Source organism: Rhyacophila brunnea, unplaced genomic scaffold (genome assembly GCF_057557595.1).
Source record: "Rhyacophila brunnea isolate RB1 unplaced genomic scaffold, BYU_Rbru_1.0 scaffold_4, whole genome shotgun sequence".
NCBI lineage: Eukaryota > Metazoa > Arthropoda > Insecta > Trichoptera > Rhyacophilidae > Rhyacophila > Rhyacophila brunnea.
Genome location: NW_028233068.1, coordinates 46,883,502 through 46,896,827, shown reverse-complemented (window position 1 = coordinate 46,896,827; position 13,326 = coordinate 46,883,502). Strand labels below are relative to the sequence as shown.

The 13,326-nt window shown below is 34.8% G+C and overlaps 1 protein-coding gene across 1 annotated transcript; it reads right to left on the bottom strand.

The window, feature by feature from the left end:
• LOC147067456 (uncharacterized) lies at positions 1 to 10,404 on the bottom strand. Its single transcript, XM_085953730.1, has 4 exons — positions 9,688 to 10,404; positions 4,826 to 5,067; positions 2,771 to 2,981; positions 1 to 2,399 (listed from the first exon to the last, which is right to left on the bottom strand). Exons 1-4 carry the CDS (start codon positions 9,898 to 9,900, stop codon positions 2,211 to 2,213), a joined length of 855 nt encoding a protein of 284 aa, XP_085809856.1. The 5' UTR covers positions 9,901 to 10,404; the 3' UTR covers positions 1 to 2,210.
• Positions 10,405 to 13,326: the final 2,922 nt, after the last annotated feature.

Below are 13,326 nucleotides of genomic sequence, written 5' to 3'. Positions count from 1 at the left end.
ACTATGACGCACACGAGTTTGTTTGTTTTTTATAATTATTGATTTTTTAATATTCAGATCGCAATAATGAAGTACATCCGCGCAGTGAAGTTAATACAACAGAGGGGTCTATTGTTTTAGTTAAAAGCGAGGGATCATTCGATACACATCAACATCAGAATGGAATCTTATCTACGTGTCATTATGAAATAGGTAATTTTACAGACAGACTTAGTGCGCATGAATTATTATTCATTAGATTAATAATCCATGTATTGTATGTAAAGGTAGCAACATATTGATATTTATATCTTAAATATCTACCAATGAACGGACTATACATCTCTTAATTTATTTGTTTATTTTGTCAACAGAAAATGAACATCCTTCATTAAATGACAGAGAAAGTGATACAGGTGAAATCGGAAATACAATCACTCGTTGGAAGAAAAGCAATCCAGCATCATGGAAAAGGAATATTGAAGAGGCTAAAAAAAGCAAATGCTTGCCATACGAAGATAGAAAAGGCATATCCCGAAACGCCAAAGTACCCAAGGAAGTTGATTGCTCGACTAGCAAATACAATTGCAGCAATGTAATTACAATTGACGACAGAAAAAATATATGTAAAATTTACTGGAAACTAGAATCATATAAACGTAAAAAAGATTTTATTATAAGACATGTAGACATTCAAAAGCCAAAGACTCAAATTTTGACTGTAAGAGGATCTCACAGAAGTAATGCTAAATCATATTACTTTAAAAAAAGTGAAATAAGTGTCAGAGTATGCCACAATTTTTTTATGAAGACATTATGCATTTCTAACACTGTTATCATTAATGCATTTCAGTATAGAGATGGCCAAGGGGGTTTCGGTGGAAGTGATAGGAGAGGCTCACATGCTCCATTAAATAAAAAATGTTTAGATGACGTAAATTTCATAAAAAGTCATATTGAGAGCTATCCAACTATGGAGAGCCATTACACTAGGGCATTGTCCAAAAGAAAATACTTGGATAGTGGTCTTTCCATAAGTAAGATGTTTTCTCAATATAAAATACTATGTGCAGAGTATCAAAGACAACCAGTAAAGTAAGCCAAGTGACATATAGGAGGATCTTTTGTACAGAATACAATATGAGTTTTTTCCACCCCAAAAAGGATCAGTGCATCACTTGTACAAATGACGTAAAGGCCACATCAGAGGAGAAAATTTCAATTGAAAGCAAATACAACAAACACATTGATAGAAAGGAGGCGGCAGAGGAATCGAAGCGTAGTGATAAAGATATGGCAGTTAAAAATGAAAATTATGCCTTCATCACTTTTGACCTCCAAAAAGTACTCCAGATACCATCCTCTCAAGTATCATTATTATATTATATGCGAAAACTAAATATGTATAATCTAACGATACACGAAGGAAGTCATCCAAGCAGAGGCATTTGTTATGCTTGGAGTGAAGTAGATGGAAAACGTGGAGCTTGTGAGATAGGTTCGTGTCTTTCTTCTTACATTACAAACAAAGTTCTGCCAACTACAACACATCTTGTTATGTATTCCGATACTTGTGGTGGCCAGAACAGAAATGTTCATATTTCTGCAATACTTCTACATCTAGTGTCTGTCACCAGTGTGAATGTCATAGAACATAAGTTTTTAGAATCTGGCCATTCATACATGGAAGCAGACAGCATGCATTGTGCATTAGAATACCAGAAAAAATTCATGGACGTTTATAGCGTTCAGGACTGGCTAAATATTTTTAAAATAAGCCGGTCAAAACGCCATAATTATAAAGAGCCATATGAGGCAATTCAAATGGCATTCTCAGATATGTTGGACTTAAAAAAATTATCAAAGGATATCATAAAAAATAGAACACACAATGAGTCCAACGAAAAAGTCAATTGGTTAAAAATAAAATGCTTAAAGTATGAGAAAGAGTTGCCTGCATTGTATGACGCTTAGATGCTGTTGAATTTAGAATTCATGTTCCCCATCTATACGCTAGTGCAAAAAAAAACATACTGGTAAAACACAAATATCATCAATGTTCGCTGGATCGATGACATAATCAAGTTTGGCAGATGTATGTGGCCATGTACGACTAATTACTAAAAAGAGCAGAGACGGTAAGGAGACACTTTTATCTTGCGTTGAATCGAGAGTGGGTGAGATGAGGCTGATATGTCCACGGATCTAAAGAATCCTTTATTCAAACAGTTTCACGACTGTTTCGGTGATGAGTTAATCCAAGTGGAGAGTGCAGTGAAGGTGAACCCAAGGGCGGTGAACATTTTCTTAGACGGCTCATTTTCATCCGTGATGCAGCCGTATACCTCTTTGCCTTGTTCAACAAGTCGTTTGCTTAGTATCCTTACAATTAATTGAGAATATCCTTTGCGGCGATATTCCTGTATGAGAAAAATAAAATGATTAATTTGGAGCTTGAATGGACTAATTCATATGTGGGTTTTCAATGTATGTTTGGGTCCAGAGTATGGACTGTGTAAGCGAAGTGAGTGGCTAACATTAATATCTCGCAAAACAAAAATCTATTAAGAAACCTCTTTGTGGGGGTAAAATCCAAATTGGATTGTAGAGCCAATGAAAAAATAAAAACAAATGCCCATGTATTTTTGTATTCTGCGGTGGTTGGAAAACATTGTTCATGTACTGATATCTCAGTCTGGACTAGGCTTAAGGGTTCAATCTCTTTTGCTCTGGGATAGTTGAATGATTAGTATTTATTTTAACATATTATGATGTTTAAAATTCTTTTTACCGGTTTTGTAGTTATAGCGTGAAGATCTCCTCTGGTGCTGATCAATCCCCATGCTAACAGAACATCATTATTCATCAGTCCGAGAGCTGCGCCTCTGGATAGCATCTTCTCGAAGTAAATGAGGGAGGTAGGATGACGGTGAGGCCATTCTACATTCAATTCGTTGGCCTTTTCCGGTGGCACTACTTGCAAAGAGATCCCCTCAGGTAACCTAAACCAAAACAAATATTTGTTTTAATATGTTTTATTCAATACAAAATATATAGAAGATTTCAGTATGCCGGTATCTCAGACGAGTTCGAAGTTATATAGTCCAGTATTTGAAAACAAGGTACAGCAAAAGTTTAAAAAAAATATACAATAATTGAAAGGGAAGCGCAATAGTTTTAAATTTAAAAATTAATACATGAGATTTTAATGTACAAAAGTATAATAATATTATGTAGAAATGACTAACATTTAGTTACTCATATTGTGAAATTTCAATGGGCAATATATTATAACGCGTAAGTACCAAACCATTTTTAGCATGTGAGATAATGCATGGCAATAAAATATACAAATATTTATTTAAATTAGATAACATACAGTAGTAAGCAGCGTATACTTTTCGCTATTTAATTTTGAAGGCCTAGCGCTGACTATACTTGAGACATTCTTTAGTCAGACTTGTCTTTGTCATAAAAAAATTGAAACAAAACAATTTTGACTAGTACATAGCGCACACTACGTCAAATCAGTCTTTAGACTACGACAACGTGCATGGTTAGTATGAAAATGGATACTGCCCTGAGTATCCTAGTATTACATATACGTAAACAAAGATGAAGAGATCCTTCGTTGCATCCTAGATATAGCGAAATACTAATAAATGGAAATTATTGTATACTTTGTAGTAACTACGAGATGATCCATGATTTTTTTTTAGATACTTATGAATGTGTGAATTCAGCTTTGATAATTTGTTACATTACTTATCAATACACAAATCTATGTCAGGCTATGTAGACGCTCAGATGATTCTGGTAGTAAGAAGGAGGGGCGCTAGACTGTTTTGTCGTAGTCTGCGCGTATGACAAAATAGTCTAGCGCCCCTTTTATATATTATATTTAAAAGAGAAGCAGACAGCAGTTAGTGAGACTTATCTAGGAGCAGTTCGCATGGCCGCTAGACCATTTTGTCTATGAGATGTATGTCAATGTGCACATCTCCATTTGTTCTCATGTTTTATTTATAGTCTTGACCATAGTCTGCGCTTGGCCTTAGGCTTGGGTTTAGCAGAATAAATCAAAACTATATGAATATAAAAAAAATGTTTAAACAATGATAATGATTATTATCATTGTAGCATCACTAGTTGTAGCGAGCGTTTGAATGATTTTGAATACGGCAATGACTGTTATAAAGACTATGGTTATAATATGAAAGTTGTTTCCTTGATCACCCAAATCTAACTGATCTTTCAAGTTCTCGCCTATCGCAGTGCAAATGCTATATGCAAAAACTGATGTTTTGTTCATCAACACACCACTGACAGCATGGTCTTTTGACAATGTTCAAGGACATTAAATGTGCCTGATCAAGCATATTATGTGTCCAGTTTAGTTTACATGATGAAACGCTAGTCAGAATTTGTAGACCTAGTGGTTGTAACGAAATCACATAGACAAAATTTTTCTCAGAAGTCTTTACAATTCTAGCAGTTTCTGGGAATAACCAGAGTTTGCGAGAAATGCCAACACATTAAAATTAGCTTACATAATTGTAAAAAGGGCGAATTAACCAAAATGCTATTTTACAGGAGGATTTTTAACTTTTGACATTTATTTATTAATTACCTGTGGATGATTATCTTTATCTTTTTTTTTTATCTATCTATTCTTACGATTATCGTTTTTAAATACTTTCCTGTGGAGATGCAAATTCGCCGTTTTTACACAACAAAGCTAGTGAAGTTAAATTAACAATTTCGCCAAAATGGTTGATTCCCCCTTTAAAAAAAAAAACACTGACGATATTACCGAGTACTAAATTGTTATATTGTGATAACTCACTGTACATCATAATTCATGGCAATATCTTTTTCTACATGAGCAATGTAAGTGTTGTTAAAACTTATGTTGGCTCTGTCCAATTGGTTTAAGGCATCCACGCAGCACTTCACATGTTCTTTTAAGATGGAACAGAATGTGGCTCTGTGGTTCCAATTGATTTGTTTTGTGTTCACCAATGCTTCTGTTATCTTTGACGTGTCATCTTTCATGCAGAATACTGAAATTTCAAAGGACCCTGGCAGCTGAAATATAAAAGAAATAGCATAAAAATTTAGTTGGAGATGTATTTTAAATAGGATACTGCAGTCGGCGATCCCAAGTAAATACTATCTACTATATCTGCTACAGACACAGCATATGAGTCTTACGTGACCTATTTTTAAACAATGAAGTATTTTTGAAATGTTGCTTGATTAGCATCAGACGCATCATTGACATACCTACCCAGCGAGAGTTATAGTTAGGAGAGAGGAGAGAATAACATTTGAGGAATTGAGTGGTCATTAATGAGTGTCAAAAAGTATAAGTTTTAGTATAAAGTAAAAGTATTTTTAGGGGCGGCACATTATAAGGCGACAGAAAATTGAAGAAGGAATGTGAACGACACAATAATATAATGAATTAGTCTGTATAATACGAATGTATTTAACATTTAAAAGTGCAGGTAGTAAGGGGCGACAATTTGAGTCTGTCTATGGTCAGTACTTTACTTAGGCATATAGATTTACAAGTTTCTTTTGTAATTTACCCCTCTGGATCTTAATGGGCGTCATGTAGGTAGGGGTTTCTTGAGATTTTACGAAATGCTCAATGCATTCCGTCAGGCAAAAAAGGTTGAAAATCACTAGTTCAGGGGTTCAGGTTGGTGAACCGGGTAAATTACCCGAAGTTGTATAAATAAAAATTTTCAGGCTAATGAAGGCTCAATAATATATAATTTCACATTTTTTTTCATTTAATAAGCGAATCGAGACTAATCTTATTATATTTTTCGCACACAGTTACCCGACTTATAATGTTAGTACAATAAAATTCAATGATCTATATACGGCATAATCAATTAAATATTGTCAATTATAGTATTTAGTTATAATATGATTTTATACAATTTATTAAATATTACTAGTATCATATTGGTTATTGCCAGTTGTATTTTATTAATAATTTCAGTTGATAATTAACAGCTGTAGCCATGTAAAGCTGATTTATCGGGTGATTTATCTCTTGTTTTATCTGTGCGATATAAAATAACATTTTATATTGTTAACATGGAAAAAAATTTGCACATTTAATAAATAATATTGCCATTATCAGTTCAACTGCGGAAAGACACAATATAATAATAACTATTGTGGTTTTTCCCAAATGAAACAAAATGTAATTACTGCTTGTTGCATGACACTTTGACAGTTCGACACGGGTTCACTGGTTGAATGAAATTCATGTGTAATAAAACGAACGACTAATAATCGATCCTTGAAAAAAAATATTCATGTATCTCCATACTGTAGAGATCAATGTGTTCTATCCATGGCCCCCACACCCTGAAGCGGGCCCCCAGGCCAGGATCTTTGGTAGGCCCCTTTACCTATCACTAAGATTAATCGACTGTGGAAAGGCAAAAGGATTTAACCCTCACTTTTTGCAAAATAGGTTTTATTGAATAATAGCATTGCACACAACTAAATACACGTTCTGCCTAAAGGATGTAAGCTGCAAAATGCCAAATTATTTTGAAATTTTAGCTTTTAATTTTTAAAAAAGAAGGGCGTTTGAAATTTGCGTCCAGGTAAAAGGATTTATTCCACATCAATGACATTATTAGTCCTTCAAGTAATCTTTTACGGAAAGGAAAAAGGCGTTATGCATCTTACGTTGCAAATGTATGAAAATAATGGTAGTTTTACTAAACTCTGCGGGCCGACCAGGTAAGTTAAGAACCAGAAGGAAGACTTAAGCCACGTACATTTCTCGGTCGGTCGTTTGACAGTTAACATGGATTTCGACAGTCTTTTCATTAAAAATCATTTAAAGTTTAAACATTGAGTGAAAATGGCAACAGAACGAAGCAAAATGATTCTTGAAATGTGTGGTGTTAATATGGACGCAACAAATAATCCCGACAAGAACTGTTAGTGTTTAAAATTACATCTTGAAGTTTTTATATCACACACGAGAAGAGCTATTGTAAATTCTATCTATATCGGTATGAAACGGCCTGTGACAACTTATATTGTGTTTTAATTGTCGATTATCGAGTAATTGATTTGATGATTTCATAATATCTGAGAAAAGTAATACAATATTTGCTAATTCACTTAAAACACTGCCATGCGATTTATAGGTTATGTGATGTGTCAAAAATACTTCTCAATTGAAATTGTTTTCAATTCGCTTTAATTTACGATTAATATCATTGTAATAGACTAATATCATTATTATGCACACATTTATGTTAATATATTATAGTAATAACATAAATCGCAAGTAAAATGTACGTGTCTAACTCCAAATATGTTAATACCTACCTAATTTTTTGTCAGGTAAAATGACTTAACCCTCATTTTTATTAGTTTTTCTTCAATAACATCATTATTTAATTATAGATTGGGAAAAAATAACACCAAATTATTAATCATCATGCACTTCAAGTTTCTGTCTATTTTATATTTCGACTTTGGCCCAAAATCTTTATCAAAACGTTTTTTGTGCCTCCTGTAAAATTTGATTAGTGTGGATTAACTCCTTTTGCCTTTCCACAGTCGGTATGGTGCATTACAGTAACGTTTTCCAAATGGTGTTCGAGGTAATTACTATATTTTTTAACGATTTTTAGTATTTTTTAATACATCCACTTGAAATATTGAATTGTCGAGTATCGACACACATCAAAAATTGCATCACATAACTACATGTTTTAAAATAATCAACATTAATATTTAAAGGAAATTAGCGCCGGAGGCAAACTTTTTTATTATTAGGGTCAATTTGTGATATGTGTTTATCTCACTTATCTAGTTGACCTACCCCGCCGGACCCCTCGTGATCCCGGGCCCCCAGGCTAGAGTCATGTCAGCCCTCCCCCCTTGCGGGGGCCATGGTTCTGTCTTGGAGCAGAAAATGTAATTTACCATTTACGTAGGTACTTATTGCTCATAATATTTTCAAGTGTATATCGATTTGCAGATATTGCATCGATTATGAGGGTTTTTTAGGATGGCTAGATGTTACCACAAATAGCAGGAAGTCGCAAATTTGATGATCTGGGATGAACAGGGATGGTTTGGACATTTGGAAATCAGTTATGGTAAAGTGTGGGTATCGCAGCAGAGGGACGTACTGAAAATGATAGGTATAAACAATACATTGTGTCTATGCACAATTAACGCGATGAGTGGTCGGCTATATTCTTAATACAGCATGCACAATACGTATTCATATACTTAGGTACAGTAATCGAAATTTTGTAAAAACTTTAATAAGGTTTGATTACGAGTAGGTAATAGACAATTGACATCAACAGTAGTCTATGGCATAGTTTCTTAACCGGTGGTCCGTGAAGATTTTTGGGAGGGCCGCAAAATTTTTCTGCAGTTCAAAAATAGTTACATAGAAACCCAACATTTGAAGTATGGCTGTATTATATTTCGACAATTATTGTTTCAAAAGTAGTGTGAATATAAATATTTATTTTATTTCAATGATGATGGTCTGCAAAACATTTTTTGATTTTTTTGTGGCCCGCGGATGTAAAAAGGTTAAGAAACATTGATCTATGGCATCTTTCTTAGCCGGCTCTCAAACCTAAACTCGTCTCGTCTGCCGCACAGTCATAAATAAAACCTTCCAAGAACGTCGATCTGGTGTTACAGATGAAGCAGTTACAGACCGCGCAGATCTACCTAGTGACAGTCGCACGTAACCTTCGAAACGTATAGATATCTGGATGCGGCGATCGGCGAGCCGGTATACGAATGACTAATTCGTAGGTGTTTGTATGCGTCCTGGCGTTTTCGACTCGCAGCCCGAGAAGCATGCAACTTGTCGATTGTAACAGTAGATGTCTTTTTCAAACTAAAAAGTCGCATTTGACCAATATGTGGAGCTCCATTTGGCAACATGTGTTTTGTGAATAACGATGACGTCACATCGACGTATTCGACACACTGCAGGTGAGGCAAGTTTTGATGTGAGAGCTGGTTTACACCGATCTACGCGGTGGGAGGTTTCACATGGCAGAAAATGCAGAAAGTGATGATAAAATGAGAAACGTCTGACCTTATGCTTGTCCTATACTTGGATGCTGGAGTGTGAAGTAAGTATTAAGGACGGCATCCCTGATAGTCAATTTATAAATATTGATAAAGCAATCAAGCTACAAGTCGGTTATAGGGAAGCCAGCAGCAAACACATTTTGAAAATAGCCGATAAACTGGATTATTTGTTAGGTTAGGTTAGGTTAGGCTTTCATTCTAGAATTCATGAATTTTGTCAAAATCGGCTATGACGATTACCGCAGTTCCTGCCTGGCTTCCCTATAATTCACTTGTACCGAAATCGGTAATTGTGCCGCAGATGCCGTCAAGAGATTTTATATATATTTTTTTACGAAAACAGTTTATTCCATGTAGACAATTATAATAATACCTTTTTCTGTAGGCGCATAGGCTTTTCGATCCAATAATTGTTAATTTAAAATTTGAAATTTTCATACATACATGCGTCATTATCACAAACTACGATTATATTAGGTAATATTAGGTTGGGGTAGGTTAGGTTAGGTTTGGTTTGGTCTAAAAAGAAAGTTATAAAATCTCATGATGGCATATGCGGCACATTTAACAAAATATGTTAATAATCACCTGACTCCAAGTGCAGACGACTCCATTGTCTGAGTCACCGAAGACTGAAAAAACTTTCACTGGATAATCCGGATCCTTTTTCAGGTTGTAATATTGTGTTAAAATAGTATTGTATGCTGTTAGTCCGAAAGGCCAATTCTTCTTGAAATGGTCTTTTAATTCGAGCAATTCTTCTCTAGGCACAATTACCAAGGGATCAGATGCGCAATTCATCGTGGGCGAGTCACAATTATAGACGCTGGTGTGATTAGTACATCGGATTTTGCTCAACTGTCACGAGGTAGAATGAAGTGTGACGGTGTGATAAGCAACATGTCATGCACTCGTTTTTTAAGTTATTCCGTAACTGATTAGTCAACTATAAATCCATAGCAAACAACACAATGGCATCGCATTTGCTACTTACTTTATCAAGGCTGACTTAAAATGGCTATGCTATTTTATTTAACATCGCGAGGACGATATAACCAAGGCTCAAAAGTTTTTAAAATTTAGAATACCATGTTGCCAATCAAACACTACACAAATTTAACTTATCCGGAATTATTGAAATATTTAGTCACATTGAATATTATTGATAAGACAGATTAGATATTCATGTAATATGTATGTTATCTATGATTATTGATTAGATATTGAGCGTATCTACCGGTATTTATACATAGTGAGTGTCTAACATAGATAAGTGTCAAATAACGTCACAATTCGTGACAATTCGATTACGAAAATGTTGAATTTTTACCAACCAAAGAATAACTTCAACATATTCGGTACCAACAACAGAAAAATAAATTGAAAACTAATTTTATGGCTATTCAAAAATTTATTGATTACATGGATTGTACAACCATTGACGGTTTTGGTATCGGACAGTCTTCAGCTGGTGTGTACACTGTACAGTGTTAATAAAGTTATCCCAATTATGTTAGCTAGCAATCGATCATTTTTTTTGTTTATATTGGCAGAGTCCGATGTAGGTACAGACCTAATATGGTACAGACCCACAAACTTATCTGAAGAATGGGACGGGGCAGCCACTAACTATCCAATCAAGACTCGTAACTGGACAATATCTGACATTCGAATGAAATTTTCAAAATGGCGACCTATGGTAGTTTGTAATTTTATTTTTGGCCATTCTACAGATAAGTTTGTAGGGTCTATACTTCTCAGAAGGGAGCAAAAAACTCCTGGTTAAGAATCTTCCCCAAAGTGAACTTTTCTTCGTTTGCTGTGTTACATTCTTCCTGAGCACCTTGAAATATTATACAAAACAACGACATAAATAATATACAATAATTGATTACATGTAAGTACATACCTACTATTGATATTATTATCTGACAATCCACGACCCATACAGTTATCTGCCTCTCCATCAGTAAAACAAATAGCAACCCCTTACGGCCTACATCTATAAATACTTTAAAAACTGAAGAAGTTTTCTATGTAGACCAGGGGTAGTCAACCTTTTTCTACCTACCGCCCACTTTTGTGTCTCTGTTAGTAGTAAAATTTTCTAACCGCCCACCGGTTCCACAGTAATGGTGATTTATAAAGTAGAGAAGTAACTTTACTTTATAATTGAAAATATGTGATATAAAAGGCATCATTTTTTACTGGTTTTAACTGTTGATACAGATTGGTCTCATTATTAGTTTCCAAAAATTGTATGACACTATCATATAATGCTACAAAACGAGCGAAAGATGTACCCTTTGACAGCCACCGAACTTATGTGTGCAAAAGTAACCTAATAAAATCTTCATTATTGTCCTGGCAAAGCAGTTGAAACATTCTATAATTTTTTGAATTGGATTTGATCTTGTTTACGGCTCGAATTATTATAGTTAATGATGAATGGAGATGACTGCTTCGATGTTTCAACATAATGAATGTTTTTAAAACCCCAGCCGCCCACCATGAAAGCTGGAACGCCCACTAGTGGACGGTAGGGACCAGGTTGATTACTGTGCTGACTGTCTCTCCAATCTCATTCTTCAAGAGTAAGCGAGACGCGATGTTGTTATTTTATACTACTATTTTACAGGACATATTATTGAAAATCAGTTAACTTCAAAACGAGTGGTTTGTTTTTTTACCGGCAGGTTCGCCATTATCGTTCTACTGCGCAGGCACAGATCTAACTTGCGCATAAAAAATCAGAACAATTCAGAAGCTTCCGAACTTGTTTGATTCATGCACGCAATTTTGCCAACTGCAGGATAATACATGTTTCCCCATACATTTTCTTACTGTGCACAGTAAATCCATGCACGTGTAAACGGGGTATAAAGATGTTGAAAAAATCTTCTTCTATAAAGATGGGTCAAAATGTATAAAATTTAAACAAAAAAGGACCTCTGGTATATTAATCAAGTTAGTGAGATACCCGGAGTTCCAGCGGCTAGCTCAGGTGTCCATTGAACCCCGGATTCACAAAAAAAGAGATTTAAAATTGAGGAGAAATTAAATGAAACCACGTCTGTCTCGTGCGTAACTTGGTATTATCTTATATTTTACATTTTCTTTACACGTTTATATATTTTGTTTTAACAATAAGTTTCGCAGGTCCGTACATGTCGGAAAAGGGACGCTTACTAACTTTCTTTCTCTTTTTCAAATTTCGCGTACCCACGCCGTCCAGCAAAAAGGATTCTCGTGATTGGCCAAATTTTATCGCGTGATGCTTTTGATTTGACGAATCACGAGGACCACCCCGGCGCAGGCGCGTGGAAATTTGAACGTTGCCGGCAAGCGCGGCGAAATTTATTATATATGAATACTTATATTTAGTCTTAAAATTATCTCTCTCATCCATCATCATTTATACTTTTTTAAGTCAAATTAACTTTTTCTTAATTACACCTCCGCTCAGTATATGATTTTCACACACCGGACGAAGGCCTTTACTTATGAATAAAAAAAATTACGTAGTTGAGCAAGGAATCAGATTAGACGTTTTATGAAGCCGTTTCTAGAGGTCAGGGTTACGTTTCGACTTATGACTACTAAATGATTATTTTACACCGGGAGAAGCCCGCCTGTAGCAGGGGTGTATCATTAGCTATAAGTAACTTTGCATTATAGGTTCATTTGAAGAGACATTCACATAAAATAATTTGTACTATGACATTCCACTATAATTTCAGATTCACCCAATAAGTTATTTAAATACGTAATTATATGTGCAGATATAGATAGTGTATAAAATCGACTTCAATCTGACATATCACGCATCTCACGTATCCGACATAAGAATATAACATCACCGTTCAGGCAAAAGTCACCAACCCTGAAAATGGCAATTTTGAGTTGAGTATGTCACCCGAAGCGTAAAATTATGTTCTTTAAGATGCAAAAGTTACCACGGTACATTAGTTAGTAAAATGTTGCTTAAATCCGAATTATTTGTTTTCCACAAAATGACTCGATAAAATCTTAACAAGCAAAAGTCATTATAGGTGAATAGACATTATTGACTCTATAAAAAAAATAAATCCTTCGTTATAAATATACAAGCAAAAGTCACTATACTATGGATGGTGAGTTTTACTGATTTGTAATTCGAAAACTTCTAACACTTGTCTGAAATAACCAAACAGGAATAGTTTACCTTAGCTTGTTATAATAAGATCG